Genomic DNA, 16,761 nt, shown 5'->3' on the forward strand with positions numbered 1-16,761 from the left:
CTCTGCCCAGGCCTGTGTGTGGTGGATATAAGAGATTAATATAGATGTCAAAGAGCCTGTACTTGTTGATAGTGTTGGGCAGCAATTCCTTTCCAGCCACTTAGCCAAGCCCTGATGAAATTTGGACATCCTAAAATCTTACCTGGACCACTGCAATAAACTTCAAGTTAGTAGGTTGACCATAGAATGTATTTATTTATTTTTTAAATATATTTTTATCAATTTTATTTTATTTTTTAATCCTCACCCAAGGATATTTTTCCATTGATTTTTAGAGAGAATGGAAGAGAGAAGGAAAGACAGAGAGAAATATCAATGTGAGACAAACACATCGATTGGTTGCTTCCTGCACACACCCTAAACAAGGCTCAAGCAGGGTAGGAACCCTTGACTGGAATTGAACCTGGTACCCTTCAGTCCACAGGCTGATGTTCTATCCACTGAGCCAAATCGGCTAGGGCACCATAGAATTTATAATCCAAACTAGGACACATGCTAGAAAAAATGAGCATTAATTTGAATTGTTCCAGGAAAACTACTATCTGGCTCTTGAACTCCAGACCAATATTACCAAATCCTAATCACCCCAGGATCAGGTCCCAGACAACTCAGGACAGCCCTTAGACCCTGGAAATTGCCAAAATTATTCATACTACCCAACCCTAAGCATGCTTACCCTGCCGTCTGGTTCCATTTCTCAGAAACACAACAAAGGCTCTTGCCTATATATTCTTCACACTCCCGCAGCCTACCAATTGACCGTGGTGCTGTCCTCTGTTGCCCTGTGTGACATGGTGTGATGGTTACCTTTGTCTGTCACCTTAGCTGGGCCATGATGCCCAGAGATGTGGTCAAACATTCTTCTGGACAGAACCCTAACTAATCCATGGCATGTTCCCGCCTCTTGGGAACTCAAGTGACAATCCGTCTCTTCAAAGGCAATCATCTCCTGATCTATGGATCTCAATATACCAGAATCACAATAAAACCTACATTTTCAAACAGCCAAGCAAAAAATATACCTGCTCTCATTTGGGAAGAGGACTAATAAGAGGTTTAAGCAGGAAAGAAGCATGCTGAAAGGCACTTCACAGAGTTGATGTTAACATCATTATGTAGAATCTGCTAACACTGAGATGGACGTCCCTTACTCTTTTTTCCCCTTCCTGCTTTTTTACACGCTGCTCCCTGGTTCTATATGCTAGCTTCCTACTCATCTTTCAAAGCCCATTCCAAATGCCACCTTCTTTCTGAAGCACTCTCCAATCTCCTCATTCAGAATGTCTATTTCCTCCCTCTATGTTCCCATTGTGCTTTATTTATACTGCTATGCTTGTTCTCATCACAATGCATCATGGTTAATTGCAGATGTTTCTGTCTCTCTTGCTAAATTGCAATCTTTCCGAGAACAAGGATTTGGTCTTATTTATGTTGGTAGCCTCGGCACCTAGCATAGTGGTTGTCATTATCAATAAAAGCTAAATTGAGCTATTTGTTGATTTAGAGCCAGGATATAAGTATGTTGATGATTGCAATAGCCTGGTTAAGAGTTAGGTAGCAAGCGTCTAAACTGAAGATGTAGCAGTGAGGATGAAAAAGGATTATCAGATACATGAGCCATTGTTAAGGTGTAGAGCTGTGCTGTCTGAGATGCAGCCACTTGCCATATTTGGCTGCTGGGCTCTTGAAAGGTGGCTCATTCAAATGAGAAGTGCTGTACGTATAAAATACTTATTGAATTTAAAAACATGGTACTTAAAAAATGTACAGATCAGTTCTTGCCAGGGGAAGCTCTTTGCCCTCTCACAAATCATATAAAATTTTAAAAGACTTTTTTAATTGATAAAGATGATGATTAAATAGGTTCTTATCTGAAAGTCTGAATTTTCACATTTATAAACACTATTGATGGGACCATCCACCTCTTCAGTAGTCTGCTGTATAGTGTAGGTGAACCAGCAATCCTGAGTGGGAACACAAGAATCTTCAGATGGGTAAGAGAAGCCTCCAAGGAAATTCTAACTAGTCTCATAGATTCTGTAAAAGCAAATCCTAGAACAAAGCAAGAGGACACAGAAGCAGTGTGCTGTGCTGGGACATCTACCACACCTCATCATTTGGCTCCATGCATCATCCTCTAGGGACACAGATCACAGAATCCAGGGACCATGTTCTACACATTCATAGAGGAACAAATGATGGGCCACCAGCAAGCCGTGTTTCTTTGCCTTCTACCTCTTTCTTTCCTTTTAAGAGCATTTAAAGGAGGCTTTGGTCCCAGCCAGCGTGGTTCAGTGGTTGAATGTTAACCTATGAATCAGGAGGTCATAGTTTGATTCCTGGTCAGGGCACATGTCCAGGTTGCGGGCTTGATCCCCACTGTAGGGAGTGGAAGAGGCAGCCAATCAATGACCCTTTCTGATCATTGATGTTTCTATCTCTGTCTCCCTTTTCCTTCCTCTCTGAAATCAATGCAAATACATTTTTTAAAAAAATAAAGGATGTTTTGGGGTGGTACTCAAAAAATAAGAGTGAATTTAATGTGTAAATTAGTCATGAGAGTCACCTCTCCTTTAAAAATCAGTTCTAGATCAAAATAAAATAAATCCAAGTACTAAAAGTACATGAGTCACCCCATTATGCCAATTTTATTCTATACCCCAGGACCCAGGAGCTGATTAAAAAATCCAAGGGATACCTAGAAAGCTATCAAAGCCATGTGGGAAGAGGGGTACATATTTAATTACAATAAAAAAGTATCAAGATCTAAGCCATGCTGATGGCTAGATTAAGAGGTGAAGAAGAAGAAGAGACACAAAGGAGGAAGACAAGAGATAAAAGCAGATGGCAAAGCAGCATTAAAATAGAATGCCATGGAAGGCAAGAGAGGGAAGTTTCAAAGAAGAATCAATAAAAGCATATAATACTACTATCTAAAAAAAAATATGGTAAGTAGGAAATAAAAACTAGGATGATAGAAGTAAGTCTAAATACATTACCATATAAAATAAATGTAATTGGACTAAACTCACTTATTAAGGGAATAGAGATTCTCAGCTTGAGATAAACACAGAGCACCCATATGTTGCAAAAATACATGTAAAGCCTAAAGTTTAAATGTACAGAAAGTAAAAGAAATATACTATATTAAATACTAATCTAAAGAAAATAAGAAAAAGAGCTATTAGCCAAAATAGGTGTTAAGGCCATAAGTAGTAAGTAATAAAGAAAGTCTTTTTTAATGACAAAAAAAAAATCACATCACCAGCAAAATAGAGTAATCCTAATTCTAAGAGCACATAACAAGATGTTTTGAACATTTACAAAATATAACTTGACATTTACAAAACAAAACGAGGAGAAAGCGACAATCTAAATTATTGAGACTGATCATTAGAATTCAGAAACCGTGAGACCACACAGATTTTTTTAAATGCTAAAAATATAAAAAATATGGATGACAATTTACATTTCTTATTTATTGGACATTTATAGAATGCTGATCCCAACATTTAGAGAAGCATGTTCTTTACAAAAACTGAATATATATTAGCCTACAAAGCAAGTCTCCACAAATAGCAAAGAATCAAAATCATACAGAACAAGAATAAGAAGCTTTTTAAAAGTAACATTCAGTGAACACAAAAGGAGTACTTAGAATTAAAATAAGGCAGTGGAAGAAAAAACTCAGCAGTATGTGCGGAAGATTAAATTGAAGAAATCTCCCAGCAAGTAGAACAAAAAGACAAAGACATAGAAAATGAGACAGAAAAGCTAAGAATATTAGAGCATCAGTTTAGTAGTTCCAACATCCCTAACATAGGGATTTTGAAAAGAGAGGACAGAAGGTGTTGTTGGGGTGTTTTTTTTTAAGTTTTCTTGTTTGTTTTATTTGTTTTTATTTTTTAAGACCTGGGCAAACTGAAGCCCTGTGATTCAAGAGAAAGGCATGCTAAGGTCCGTCAAAGCAAGGATGCCTGTGGACACCATACTGCTGCATTCCAACCTCAGGGCAGAATGCCCAAGGGAAGCTGCCCTAGTTGCCACTCTAGCCTCTGTGCCTGTTTACAGAAGCTCATTCACCTGACCACATGCCTGTTGATGTCCACTGGCTGGCTCACAGGAGGACCTCTTTAGATGCCCGGTCTCTGGTGAGCCCCATTTTCTTAGGACACACTCATGACCTGGCTTCTCTGACTTCTCCAGAAGAAGCTCTTAAAACTATTTTAAAAATTTACACCAATCCCAGACTGTGACTCAAAAACTCTATTCAGCCTGTTTTCTCCAGGAAATATCATTTTGTTACAATGCTAGGTTTGAACTTATTTCTGAAGGTTACTGAATGTAAGTGATAGGACTCCAAAGAAAAGCAGGGACTCAGTTAACACAGATGTCAGTATGGGAGTTGCTCTGGGAAGCAATAGGGGATGTGATAGCTCACGGGTTCAGAATATGACAGTAACATTCTACTTTGTTAAGAAGTCGTAGTGTGAACACAAGTGTTTGATTATTGTTGTTTAACTTGTACATATAAATTTTATATATTCTTATGGTTTGTGAGACATTTAAACTTTTCTAAAGGATGAACAGGTAGAGTTTATCTCAGTAATATCCTTTAATATCAAAAAACAAATGCTGCCACTAAATGAGGATGATAAGGAAGCCACTATATTTGCTAAGTGGGAGCCACATCCTTAAAGACAGTATGTTTGTTGGCCTGGGGGACCAGCAGGCAATGTATTCAAAATAAGTTAGTAGATGTGGTAAATTCTATTATTGCTCCAATATCTACTCCCAATCTATGTGAGAGGATGATACTTGCCACTCTATTAATGTCAAATTTGGTACTACAGCACAAGTGCAAGTGGCATGTGTCAGTTCTGAGTGGAATCTTCAAGGAATTCCATGGTTCTGCTGTCCATGAGGGCAACATACCCCAGACAGGGACAACTCCTCGAGTCTAGGTCCCAGAATGACAGGTGACCAACAACAGATAATAATGAGAATAAGAAATAAACCTTTGTTGTTAGAAGCTGAGTTGCCTGCGGTTGTTTGTTAGACTCAGCTATACTACTCTTCAGAGAATTTTCAGTAGGAAAGGAGAAAACGGAAGATTTGGTTACTTAATATAAGGCCTAGATGTTGAGTGACAGAGATGGATATTAAAGAGAGAACAAAAAATACAAATTAGGAAGGAGAATGACAGACAATGTTAGGTGCCATGGGCAATGGAAAAGGTTACCTTTAAGGAGACAGGGAGGAGCCTGAGCCTCAGCGATGAGGTTACAATGCCATGTCAGAGACTGGACCAAAGGATGAGAATTGGTGGGAAATAGAAGTGAAAGGAGGAAATCTGAGCAAGCATGAGGAACATAGTCCCAAGTTTTGGAGAAAGTTATTGGTGAGTATAGGTGCCAAGAGTAAGATGCAGACAAAGAATAAATAAAGCTCTTAAGAATGAGGTTGGTTATAGTAGCATTTTTCACAGAACTAAAACAAATACTTTTAAAACTTGTGTGGAAATACAAAAGATCCAAAACGACAAAAGCAATTTTGAGAAAGAACAAAGCTGGAGGTATCATGATTCCTGGCTTCAAACTAGCCTACAAAACTATAGTAATCAACACAGTATGGTATTAACATAAAAACAGAAACACAGATCAATGGAACAGAATAGAGAGCCCAGAAACAAATCTGCAAGAATATAAAGAATTAATTTATAACAAAGGAGCTAAGAATATATAATGGGCAAAGGACAATCTCTTCAGTAAATGGTGCTGGGAAAACTGGATGGCCACACGCAAAAGATACTAGACTACTGTCTCACATCATATACAAAATTAACTTAAGATGGATTAAGGACTTAATGTAAGACCTAAAATCATAAAATTCCTATTAAAAAATACATAGGTGGTAAGGTCTGTGATAAGCTCCTTGTCTTAATAACTTTTTTAGATATGACTCCAAAGGCAAGAAAAGCAAAAGCAAAAATAAACAAATGGGGTTATATCAAATTAAAAAGCTTTTGTACAGCAAGGGAAACCATCAACAAAACTAAAGGGAACCTATTGAATGGGAGAAGATATTTGCAAATCATTTATCTGATAAAAGGTTAATATCTGAAATATATAGTTCACACAACCCATCAACATAAAAACAAATGACCCAATTATAAAATGGGCAGACTATTTAAACAGACATTTTCTCAAGAAGACTACAAACAGCCAAGAAGACTATAATAGGCACAAGAGAAGATGTTCAACATCACTAATTATCAGGGAAATACAAATCAAAACCACACTGAAACATCAACTCACATCTGTTAAACATCAAATAACAAGTGTTAGAAACAATGTGAAAAGAAGAAAATCCTCATACACTCTTGGTGAGAATGTAAACTGTTGTGGCCACTATAAAAAAACTGTATGGGAATTCCTCAAAAAGTTAAGATTGGAACTATCATATGACCCAGCTAATCAACTTCTGGATATTTATCTGAAGAATAGAAAAACATTAGTTTTTAAAAGGAGATATGGACCTCCATGGTCATTGCAGCATGATTTACAATAGTTAAGACAACAATCTAAGTGCCCACCAATGGATGAATGATTAAAGAAGATGTGACACACACACACACACACACACACACACACACACTGGAATAGTACTCAGCCATAAAAAAAGAAGGAAAATTGCCATTTGCAACAACATGAATAGACCTTGAAAAAAATTAGACAGAGAAAGATAAAATAGTGTTATTGCATTTATATGTGGACTCTAAAAAGAACTGAATAAATAAAACAAAAACAAATTTATAGATACAGAAAACAGATGGGTGGTTACTAAAAGGGATGAATCTTGGGGAGAAGGTGAAATGGTTGAAGGGGATCAATTGTATGGTGATGGGTGGTAACTAAACTTATAGTAGTGAACACTATGCAATGTATACCAATATCAAATTATAATGTACTCCTGAAATATAACATATATGATGTTGTATACCAATTTTACCACCATAATAATTTAAAAAACAAGAGTGAGGTTGATTTTAAAGAGACAGCATGTACTCTATGTGCATGTTGGTACTATATTCCCTGATTCTCATTCAGTGAAATGTTGACCCAGCTACCTGCAAATCACAAAAGTTACATATAATTACAATTAGTTGTATATATACACAATAAAAATTAAGAGCTATTTTGCCTTCAAACTAGCCTGTACATATATAAAGTCTAACTGGTCTTAGGACTATTCATCAGTATTTTGAGGAAATGAGTACAACAAAGTACAATATTTTTGAAGAACATTGAAATAAACTCTTGTCTAAATGTTATAAAATAATTTGCCAACAATCACTAAAAGTGATTACTAAAAGCTTACTAAAAGTTATTTTATATAGTATTTTTTTATGTTTAAGTTTCAGAATTTTCACAAATTAAATGTTAAGATATTTCTGATGTGTGATTGAATGAGCAAATTAAAAGAAATAAATAAGTAATAAATTAAATTTCCAAAATAATAAATAATTTGGAAATGGGTATAGTACAAACTAAATTTGATCTCAAGATTCACTCGATTTTTTTTTTTATCAATTGTGCAATTAGTTTCTGAACTGCACTTCTCGAATATTTAATTGCAGATTCATTCAAGCTTACAATTACATTGATAAAAGTATTATATTTCTTTATTCAAGGCATTTAGCCTTTGATTTTCTTAAATTCTTTTACTGCAAATCTAGAAATTTAACAATGCAATGTACTCTCTGCTAAATTAATAAACAAAAACGTGATTCCATAATCACCCTGGTAAAGGCTGGTTCTAAGCCATTTGGAGCAGTGGTTGACCGAAATCTTCTCCTTCTCCATGTTTCAGATCTATTTTCCCTTGTGATTTTTCCATTTGGGGAAGGAGGTGGAGGAGGAACAGGCATCATGTAACTGTTAATATTCAGAGGTTGATACTGTTTCATTCCCTGTGAATTGTCCATGGAGTTCCTGAGCTTCATCATTGCCTTCTTGCCCTGTAATCACATTCCATGACATAAGAACCAGTGAAAGAGAATTAAGTGGTGATTCAGTATCACCCAAAATTAGAGACAAGACTGTATGATTGACATTGCAGTGCAACACAACTGATATAAATAGGCAAACTCAAAGCAATCCATTCTGTTTGAAGCATCCATAGCAAATTAAATTTTTATGAATTTCTAACATTATTTAAGTGTATTTTTAAACCAAATATACAATGATGGCATCTTTAGAGTACTTTGGGGATTTTTCCTCAACAATCCATTAAATCTAAGTATAATTAAACAATTTGGAATCAAGAAATTTAAAGTGTTTACTTGGAAGCATGGTTGAAGAGTCTACTTAACAATGGGGTCTTAGCACCTTCTTCATATTCATTTCACCCATTCAGGTGTTATAGTAGTCCTTGACAATACAATTTCAAGGTACCAAGTACAGAGGCTAACCCAACGGCTTTATTCAGCTTATTTTCCCCTAGGAACTCAACTCATAAGAATAAATGCTACCAAAGACAACTACACAAGTACACTGATGGAAATGTAAGGATACATACACACACACAAGTCCACATTATGTATAACAAACTTAGTTGAACATCAAGTCCATCAATAGAAGAATGTTCAACTAAATTTTTCTTTGTTCTTAGAGTCGCAGCAGGCTTCAAAAAGAATTGTGTGAATCTATTCATAAAAAGATCTATGTGGTGTAATCATACATTTCTTTTAAATAATTTACATATAGATTTTGATAAAATTAGGGATATCTAGAAGAATTGAACATAAGGTTTTCATGGAGATTTGGAGATTTGGGGAGGATATCATTTTGTATTTTATAAATGTATCTTTATATTATTTGAAAGTTTGATCAACATGCATTACCTCAACAATTATAAAGCACCAAAGTTATAATTAATAATTATGTCACTTTGTTCAGGTATATTTAAGTCTTTAGATTTTCAAAAATTGATTATTTTTGTGTCTATGAAGTAGTTTTCCAAACTTTCAGTCACCTTTAATCATTTTTATCTACTTTATACTAATTTATTTGGTATGGTTTTAAAATCATTTTCAGTCAATTTATTCTTAATTTTGAGATGCTTAAATAGTGAAAAATTATTTTTAAGAAAGGAAAATCATTCTCCAAACATTTCTCATTACAAATTAATAAAATCAAGTCAAATAAAGATATATGCCATACATATTTTGATTGAAGACAACATTTATGTGAACAGAGAGGGATTTAAATAGAATTAACCAAGAAGTTTAGAATTGTTAGAATGGTTCATATTGCAGGTTGTATATTCTCGTTTTTTTCTACATTTTTCCTTTTTCTGTGATGGTATGCATTGACATTGTAATAACAGTTATAAATGAAATAAGTGAAAATAATAACAATAAAATGTATGAATAGAAAACTCTCAGAGGTTGAGGAATTTTTAATTTCTAAGTAGTTATCAGTCAACTACATGTCTTATTTGGAAATGGTGTGATAATTTTAAAAAAATTATCATGCTGTTTCTTACCTCACACATTTAGCCCAAAACATCTTGAACATCTTTTTATGACAGTACGAAAATTCTACCTTTTTATTTTAAACATACCTTAATATGTTATAACATTTTGAAACAATACCCTATTATATTTGTAGGTATTTGATAATTGTTCACAATTATATTATTAAATATTCTTGAATTTATTCCTTTTCACATATGTGTTTATTCCTGGGAAAAGTGCCTGTGTTAAAATGCTTGAGTATGTTCATTTAAAATGCTGACAGATATTTCCATATTGCTTTCACAAGAGTTGTACCAATTTCTATTTCTATCACTAGTCCATGAGAAACTCTCATTCTAAGGACAATCATTTTCAATCAAGTCATTATTTTTACTCAACTGGATTTCAACCAGCTTGTTTTTTACCAAATTGCTTTTGCCTAAATCAAAATCCCTTACTCCTGACATTTAGAAAGATCAACCTGCTTATGTCTGTCGCACCTTTGAACAGTTCCCATATGCATACCACATCCTTCTGTAATCTTTAAGAAAGGAATACAAATTTAGTATTGTATTAAAATCACTACATACTCATCAATCATGCAGACTGCTATTCTTTAGGAATTTCTTGTCTAATTTTATATTAAATTATTTTTATCATCAATGCCACTGAAAAAAATTAGATGTATTTTCTTTTGCCTATGTACATTATAATATAAACTCTAGTAAGTTAGAGACTTTTGCCTGCCTTGATAATTGATATACCACCAATGCTTAGAGCAGTAAGTAGCTAATAAATATTTATTGAATGAAAAGCATAAGTTTAGCTAGTTTAAATTAATATGGGATTGATCTCAATCTTGTCAGCCATGTAAGTTACCATTAAATGCCCGTCCCTCAATCATTCACATCCCCCACCTTGAAAACAGGAAAATAAAAGTCCTTATGCAAATTTAATTAATAAATCCATACAGTGGTTAAGAGCAGGTATGGAAAACCACCTGAAAGAAAAACAAATTCCTCTCTAGCCAACAGAACTTGAATATTACCTGATTGATATTATTCCCATATCTTACAGGAAAATGTGCCTATCAAAGTAGTATAGTAAAATAAAATACTTATAGGAGCATAGAAAAGAATATAATCACCTTGGAAAACATGGAAAGTGCGCATCCAAGTACTATCTAGGGTAGAGGATGTATCACCCATTGGACTTTGAATATTTCTAGTCCTATTGGCAAAGTTATTCTTGGAGCATACAGGGGGTTTTAGCCAAAGACCTTTGAGTTTTCTGGAACCTTTGGCATCCCGTTCCTAAAATGAGCTAGGTGCATCATGCTGTCTTAGCCTAATGCAGTAACATTCCATTCCACATCTGCTCATTCTGACACCATGCTCACCAGGCAACCGTCTCATTGTGACACGGCTTCCCATGTAGGTCTGCCTTCAGGGGGAGGCACGCTGCTTCTACAAGCTGTGATTATGTGATATCTTGTGGATTAATGGTCCCTGATTATGATTTTGCTCCTCATTCCAGTTTACTATAGGGAGAAAAATTAGGTCATTGTGAGTTATTTCAGTTAGCCAAGACATCTCTCAGGACCTGACCATTCCTGAACACTAGCTGAAACAGGAAATGTCTGGGTCTCTAAGTAGAGACCAGATTCTAGAAAGTGTCAACCTAATTGACTTATGACCCAATAAATTCCTGCCTAGCTCTACGAAGTCTTCCCTAGAAAATGTGCCACCACTTTTGGCTTAATTTCCCCTGCCGTTTTCTGATAAACTACTATTATAATGAGGCTTGTAAAAAGTGCTATGTAAGCTGAAAACCATAGTAAATGGATTAAAATATTAGTTATCAATTTTAGAGTTATATTTATACTCTTACTATGAAACAATCATTTGTATGAATTAATTCCTTAGTGTCAAGAATGTCTTTGTCAGTGTCAGATAAAAATACCTTAATTTCATGTATCTTATGTTTCCTAAAAGAGGAATGAAACTAAATTCACCCATTTGAACATAATGACTGTTGTATTATGACACAGGTTCTTAAGCTTCCAATGTTTCTCCTTTGTGCTAGAAATACAAATAATACCCTCCCACCCCACTCCACCCCACCCCCCAAATAATACCCTCCCTAATTACTGAATGTCTTAGTTATATCTCCCTGTTTAAGGAACTCATATTTTATGGTTACTATGCCTCCGTCTGTGCACTATTAAAATAACTGAAATTACTTGAGTCATACATAACCTTGAAAGGGAAGCAGAGTCACTGTGTGTGATTAATTCAGCATTTTAAAAAAGATGGACATTGTTTTCCTTCTATACCCAATGTTCTCTAAAGTCAAACTTGAAGCAATTTCATACACTGGTGGTAAAGTAAGTCAGCATGCAAATGCAAACCTATTCTTGGAAAGTTTTATTTTCTAGGTCTCATGCATTTAAAATGTAAAAGCAGTCAACACTGGGTTTATGCTCATAGAAGTCATATCTGGCTATAAAAAGTTCCTCTTTGTTTCTCATACAACCCTTTGAACTAACGAGAGATCACTTTACATTATTACATCTATTCCTTACTCTTTTTGCTCACTAACATGGAAATTATAGGCCTTCCCATTTGAGTAAGATAATTAAATAGAACATCATAATAAGTGCTTAATAAGTGCACAATACAAATGTCATTGAGTAGATTAATTAAATCTAGCATCTTAACTACTGTGATAATCTAATATTCTAATCAAGAATAAAAAGATATTCCTTGATGGAATAACATTTACCCCAATGGGAAATGGAGCTTCATTTTCCGGCGGTGAGGTTTTGGATCTGGACCCTGCAGTTACCTTTGGAACAGTTCCTGCTGCAGGATGACTGGGAAGAGGCTGTAATCGAATTGGAGGCTGCATCATTCCTGGGGCAGTGTGTGGTCGAGGGGCTGTCTAGGAAAAAAAATCCATTTAAATTAGTACCTTGACATGTTTCCAGAACCAATTAATAACCCAACAAATTGACTAGAGTAATTAATGGTGCCTTTTTACAGAACAGATTAAACTTTAATTATGTCCTTCCATTATACATACCCTTATGACCTGAAGTATTTATTAAAACATATGGCGTGGAAGTTCTCCACATAACTAAATGCCACAATTACAGAGGATTCTAGACAAAAGAGACGTTCTCTGTCAGGTTCCTGTATTTTATTCATACTGTAAACTCACTGACAATACCTAATTTATGCTGTGCATAGATTAGCTTTGCTCAATTAAATGTTAAGTTGAATAATGTTCCTATTTTAGAGATCTAAAGGAATATGATTGGAATGGACTCATTTCTAATTAAATGTTTGCAACATGAATTCTACTGTGAGTCCTCTAAGTCTTAAGATTAGTGCTGAAGTACAAGCAATATGATTCAAAATAGAGGAAAGGTAAATGCGTAACTGTAATGCATGACTACTTAGTCAACCTCTTCCTTGAAATATTAGGAAAACAAAAGCGAAAAATAGTAACTGGCAACTTTGGAAAACATTGTGAAAAGAACTGAGATTTTTTGAAGGCTGGGAGTTTGCCATTTGCCCCTCTTCTATGCCTTCTCTCTCTTGCTCCAGCCTCCGGGAGTCTTTCTTTATGGACTATATACCAACTGACCTCAGGTTCCAGTTAGACTTGGCCAATCAAAGGCACTGGCAGGAGATTAAAAGATAGGAGGAAATGAGATGGATGATTTACTTCTTCTGGACCCTTCCCCCTAAGGTTGCGATGCGCCAGCTAGGGCCCTCCACCAAGTCCACAGCTCTATCACGAAGTCCTCTCCCAGCTCACAAGTAGGAGAGGTTCTCTGTCCAAACCCTCCCTTCCCCCATGGACCAAGGTGGTGTGCTTCCCCATTGGGCTGACCCCAGCAGGCTAAACATCCCTAGTTGTTTTTCCTTACCCTGTCTGCTTCTTTGTAAATAGTTTCTTTATTAAACCCTTCCTAATTACCCTATTTGTGTGAGCCATCTGTTTCCTGCTGAGACCCTGACTGATACACTTTCTAATCAAGAATATACTGCGGAGAGAACCAAACATGCCAGTATGGAACATGAGTGCTGTCTTATGTGGCACTGACAGAACATTATGAGTTTAGTATAAAGAGCAGCAATGTTTCAAAAGTGAGGGAAAAAAAAAAGGCTTTTGGGCCAGTTGTTCTAATATAATAAAATAAGAAAAAAAAACCCTGTTAAGAATAATACATGCATATTTGGACCAGCGGGTGTGAGGATAGTATGCAAATGACTCATAAGGAGGTTTAATACATTGATTCTAAAGAATGGTGAACAAAATATTCAACTATATAAAAGTGTAAATATATTTTTAAAAAATGATAGGGCAGCTTCTACCACCAAAAGTTGGTCTCCATGCCATCCTGACAAGCATGTCATATGTGATAAATATCTGATTTTATTAAGTCAATATTTTTTGAATTCCAATTATAGGCACTATGAAGAGATTAAAAAGTAATTTTTAACATCTAAGAGTGACACAAGACAATTAGTGCCAAATGACCCACGCAAATACTACCAAAGGGACAATACAAGAAGCATACCTGGGAACTCACAGCAGTTAGAACTAAAGTTATCTGGAATAAGCCAATGAGATGGGAAAATTAAAGTTTCCAGACGCAGTTATATTTTATTCAAATGGATGAGCAACAGAAGAATATGGAGGAGAAAAGCAAAGGACTGGTAAATTTGAGCATCTGAGTAAGAAGAGAGCCAGTTGTAAGCCAGACATGGGAAGGGGACAAAGATAATAGTCCCCAATATCTGTTTTCCTTTCTTCACAAGTAATAGAATTTTAATCAGGAAGCATGGCTATTGCAAATAAAGAGTACATTTTCTAGCATCTCACGTAATTCTGTATAGATATATGCTCAGTTTTGAGTAGTAAGATGTGAGCAGAAGTGATACATGAAACTTCCAGATCATGCGCTTAGAGAGGCTGTTGCTGACTTGACAGAGTAGAGATGGCGCACCAGCCGAGATCCATGCATGTGCATTGTCTACACACAAGCCTATATCCTGACCGAGACAGAAAACGCAGTGAACTGACAAGAACAGCATTTGATTTCATGAAACAGAACATAAGCCTATTTGAGTCCAAAAGTGGAAGGTCGTAACACCCACACACAAAAAAATCAAGCCAGAGGTTTCTGAACAAGGGAATCAGATCACCCAAAAGAATTCCTTTGAACTTGGTGAAACAAATATGCCTTAAGACTGCTGTCATATAATCCAACTGAACACAAAAACACTGAAAATCGAATGTAGGAATTCAAAAAAGCAGGTTCCTATAAACTAGGACATGATCAATGGGCTGTTGTGCTCTAAATTTTACTTCTCCACATTTGCATACAGATATCATTCAGTTAGATGAGTGTGGCAGTCAAATGTTTAACTGATTACATTTATCTCTAAAAACAAATCTGCACCATTCAACCAACAGCTGTGAGCTACAAACTGTTGTAGTTCACATCAAAAGCCACGTTAAATTGGCTATATTTTAAATTGTTCATAATATATTTTCTTGGAATAAACATGGCACTGTAGCTTAACATTTTCAAATCTGCACCAGAATGTGAATCGAAATTGACTACCTGGTGATTATTCAGCTTAGCTGAGCATTTCTAATTCTTAGTGGAAGATCTCTGGGGGTGCATTTTCCAAGCCTGTGCAGAATTAGTTGAATGACTTTCCAGAGTTTTAATGGGAGCAATACAGCTAAAAGCTTATATGTTATTTTGAAAGTTGAGGTGCAATTAGTGACCAAATGCAATAACTACTCACTGGATGCTTTCCTTATTCGCTCAAGAAAGTGAAAAGAGAAAAATCGATGGCAGTATCCCCAAAGGATTTTTTTTTCTTCGTTTCAATGGCACGTGGAGGTCTGGAGTCAAATTTAAAGGATATGTATTCAGGTTGGGAAAACAAAGAGGAGGACTTGAATTTCTGTCGGATGGAAACTACAATGCCAAGATTACAATGGTATCCCTTACAGTGCAGACTCGCCACAGGGGGTGACCAAGTGAAGAATTGTGGCTTACCAGAGAGAAAGGCTTCTGAAGTGCTGGTGTCAGTGTTTCCTGTAATTTTTAAATTACTTTCTCATTCCTGCCACATTAAGATCTCCTGGATGTATCATAAACTACTTATTGAGGGTATTCAGCTGGAAAATTGAAAAGAAAGCCTTTCAAGGGTTTTTCCACTCGGAAACAGGTGGGAAGATAGAAAACAGCACTTGATGGTTTCTTTTGTTTCACCCAGTTTAAGCTTTTGAGAGTCTAGTGAGTTTGCCACCTAATAAAAGAATTATTTGTGTACATATGCATTTAAATGAAGCTTGGAAATATGGTAGCAACAAAGGGAAGACGGTTGCTTTTCACAACTTGAGCTGTTCACCTGGAAATGTCAAAACATATTTACCTTCTGAAAAATGTCAAAGCTTAACACTATATGTGATGAACGATGAACGTGCTTTAGCAATCTGTGAAAGCACTGCAATTTCTCCATAAACATTGTGCAATCCAAAAAAAAAATGTTCATGCTAACAAGGAAATATATTAGGCTACACAAAGCAAGAATAAAGACATAATCAAGCAATTCATTTACAGCTTAACCCATCAACCTCCAGCAAATATTTTTCAAATCTTTTCCTGTATCTATATTGTTTCAAGCTACCTTACCTTCCTTCGAGCAAACACCACCTCTACTGTATAAATGAATCAAACTAGAAGAAAGGTCAGTGTGCAATTTCTTTAAATAGAATTACTACACATTTAATTATTTTTATCTTAGAGTATGGGCACATACTTTTGATAAATAAAGTACAAATATAAGTATCTGGCCCCAAATGCTATAAAGTACCATTGAATTTGTGTGCATAAGTAAGTGCTACAAGTAAGGTGAGAGTAGAGGGAACAGCGAGAACAAAATGCAGAGGTCAGAAAATATAGCACAAATATGGAACAACTAGTGGTTCAATTTTGCTGCATTGCAGGGCACTAAAGGGTAATTGTGGGGATAGCTAAATTGAGGTCAGATGGTTCAGGGTCTTAAATGTCAAGTGCAAGAGCCTGTGGTTTTCTATAGGTGACACAAAGCAAGTGAAGGTATTTGGGCATGTAAATAACTTAAGTAATCTCTTCCTAAAGCAAATTGACCTAGCAATAACAGGCAAAATGAATTCGACAAGGGTGA

At 35.6% G+C, this 16,761-nt stretch overlaps 1 protein-coding gene across 1 annotated transcript in view; it reads right to left on the reverse strand.

Moving 5' to 3' along the window:
- Nucleotides 1–16,761, reverse strand: part of ERICH3 (glutamate rich 3) — a 99,895-nt gene that overhangs the window by 50,729 nt on the left and 32,405 nt on the right. The window contains exons 6-7 of the mRNA XM_036352773.1: nucleotides 12,305–12,463; nucleotides 7,802–8,020 (exon numbers count right to left, since the gene is read on the reverse strand). Coding sequence (XP_036208666.1) covers nucleotides 7,802–8,020; nucleotides 12,305–12,463 — 378 coding nt within the window. The remainder of the gene's footprint in view (nucleotides 1–7,801; nucleotides 8,021–12,304; nucleotides 12,464–16,761) is intronic.

This window comes from Myotis myotis, unplaced genomic scaffold (genome assembly GCF_014108235.1).
Source record: "Myotis myotis isolate mMyoMyo1 unplaced genomic scaffold, mMyoMyo1.p scaffold_m19_p_2, whole genome shotgun sequence".
NCBI classification, from domain to species: domain Eukaryota; kingdom Metazoa; phylum Chordata; class Mammalia; order Chiroptera; family Vespertilionidae; genus Myotis; species Myotis myotis.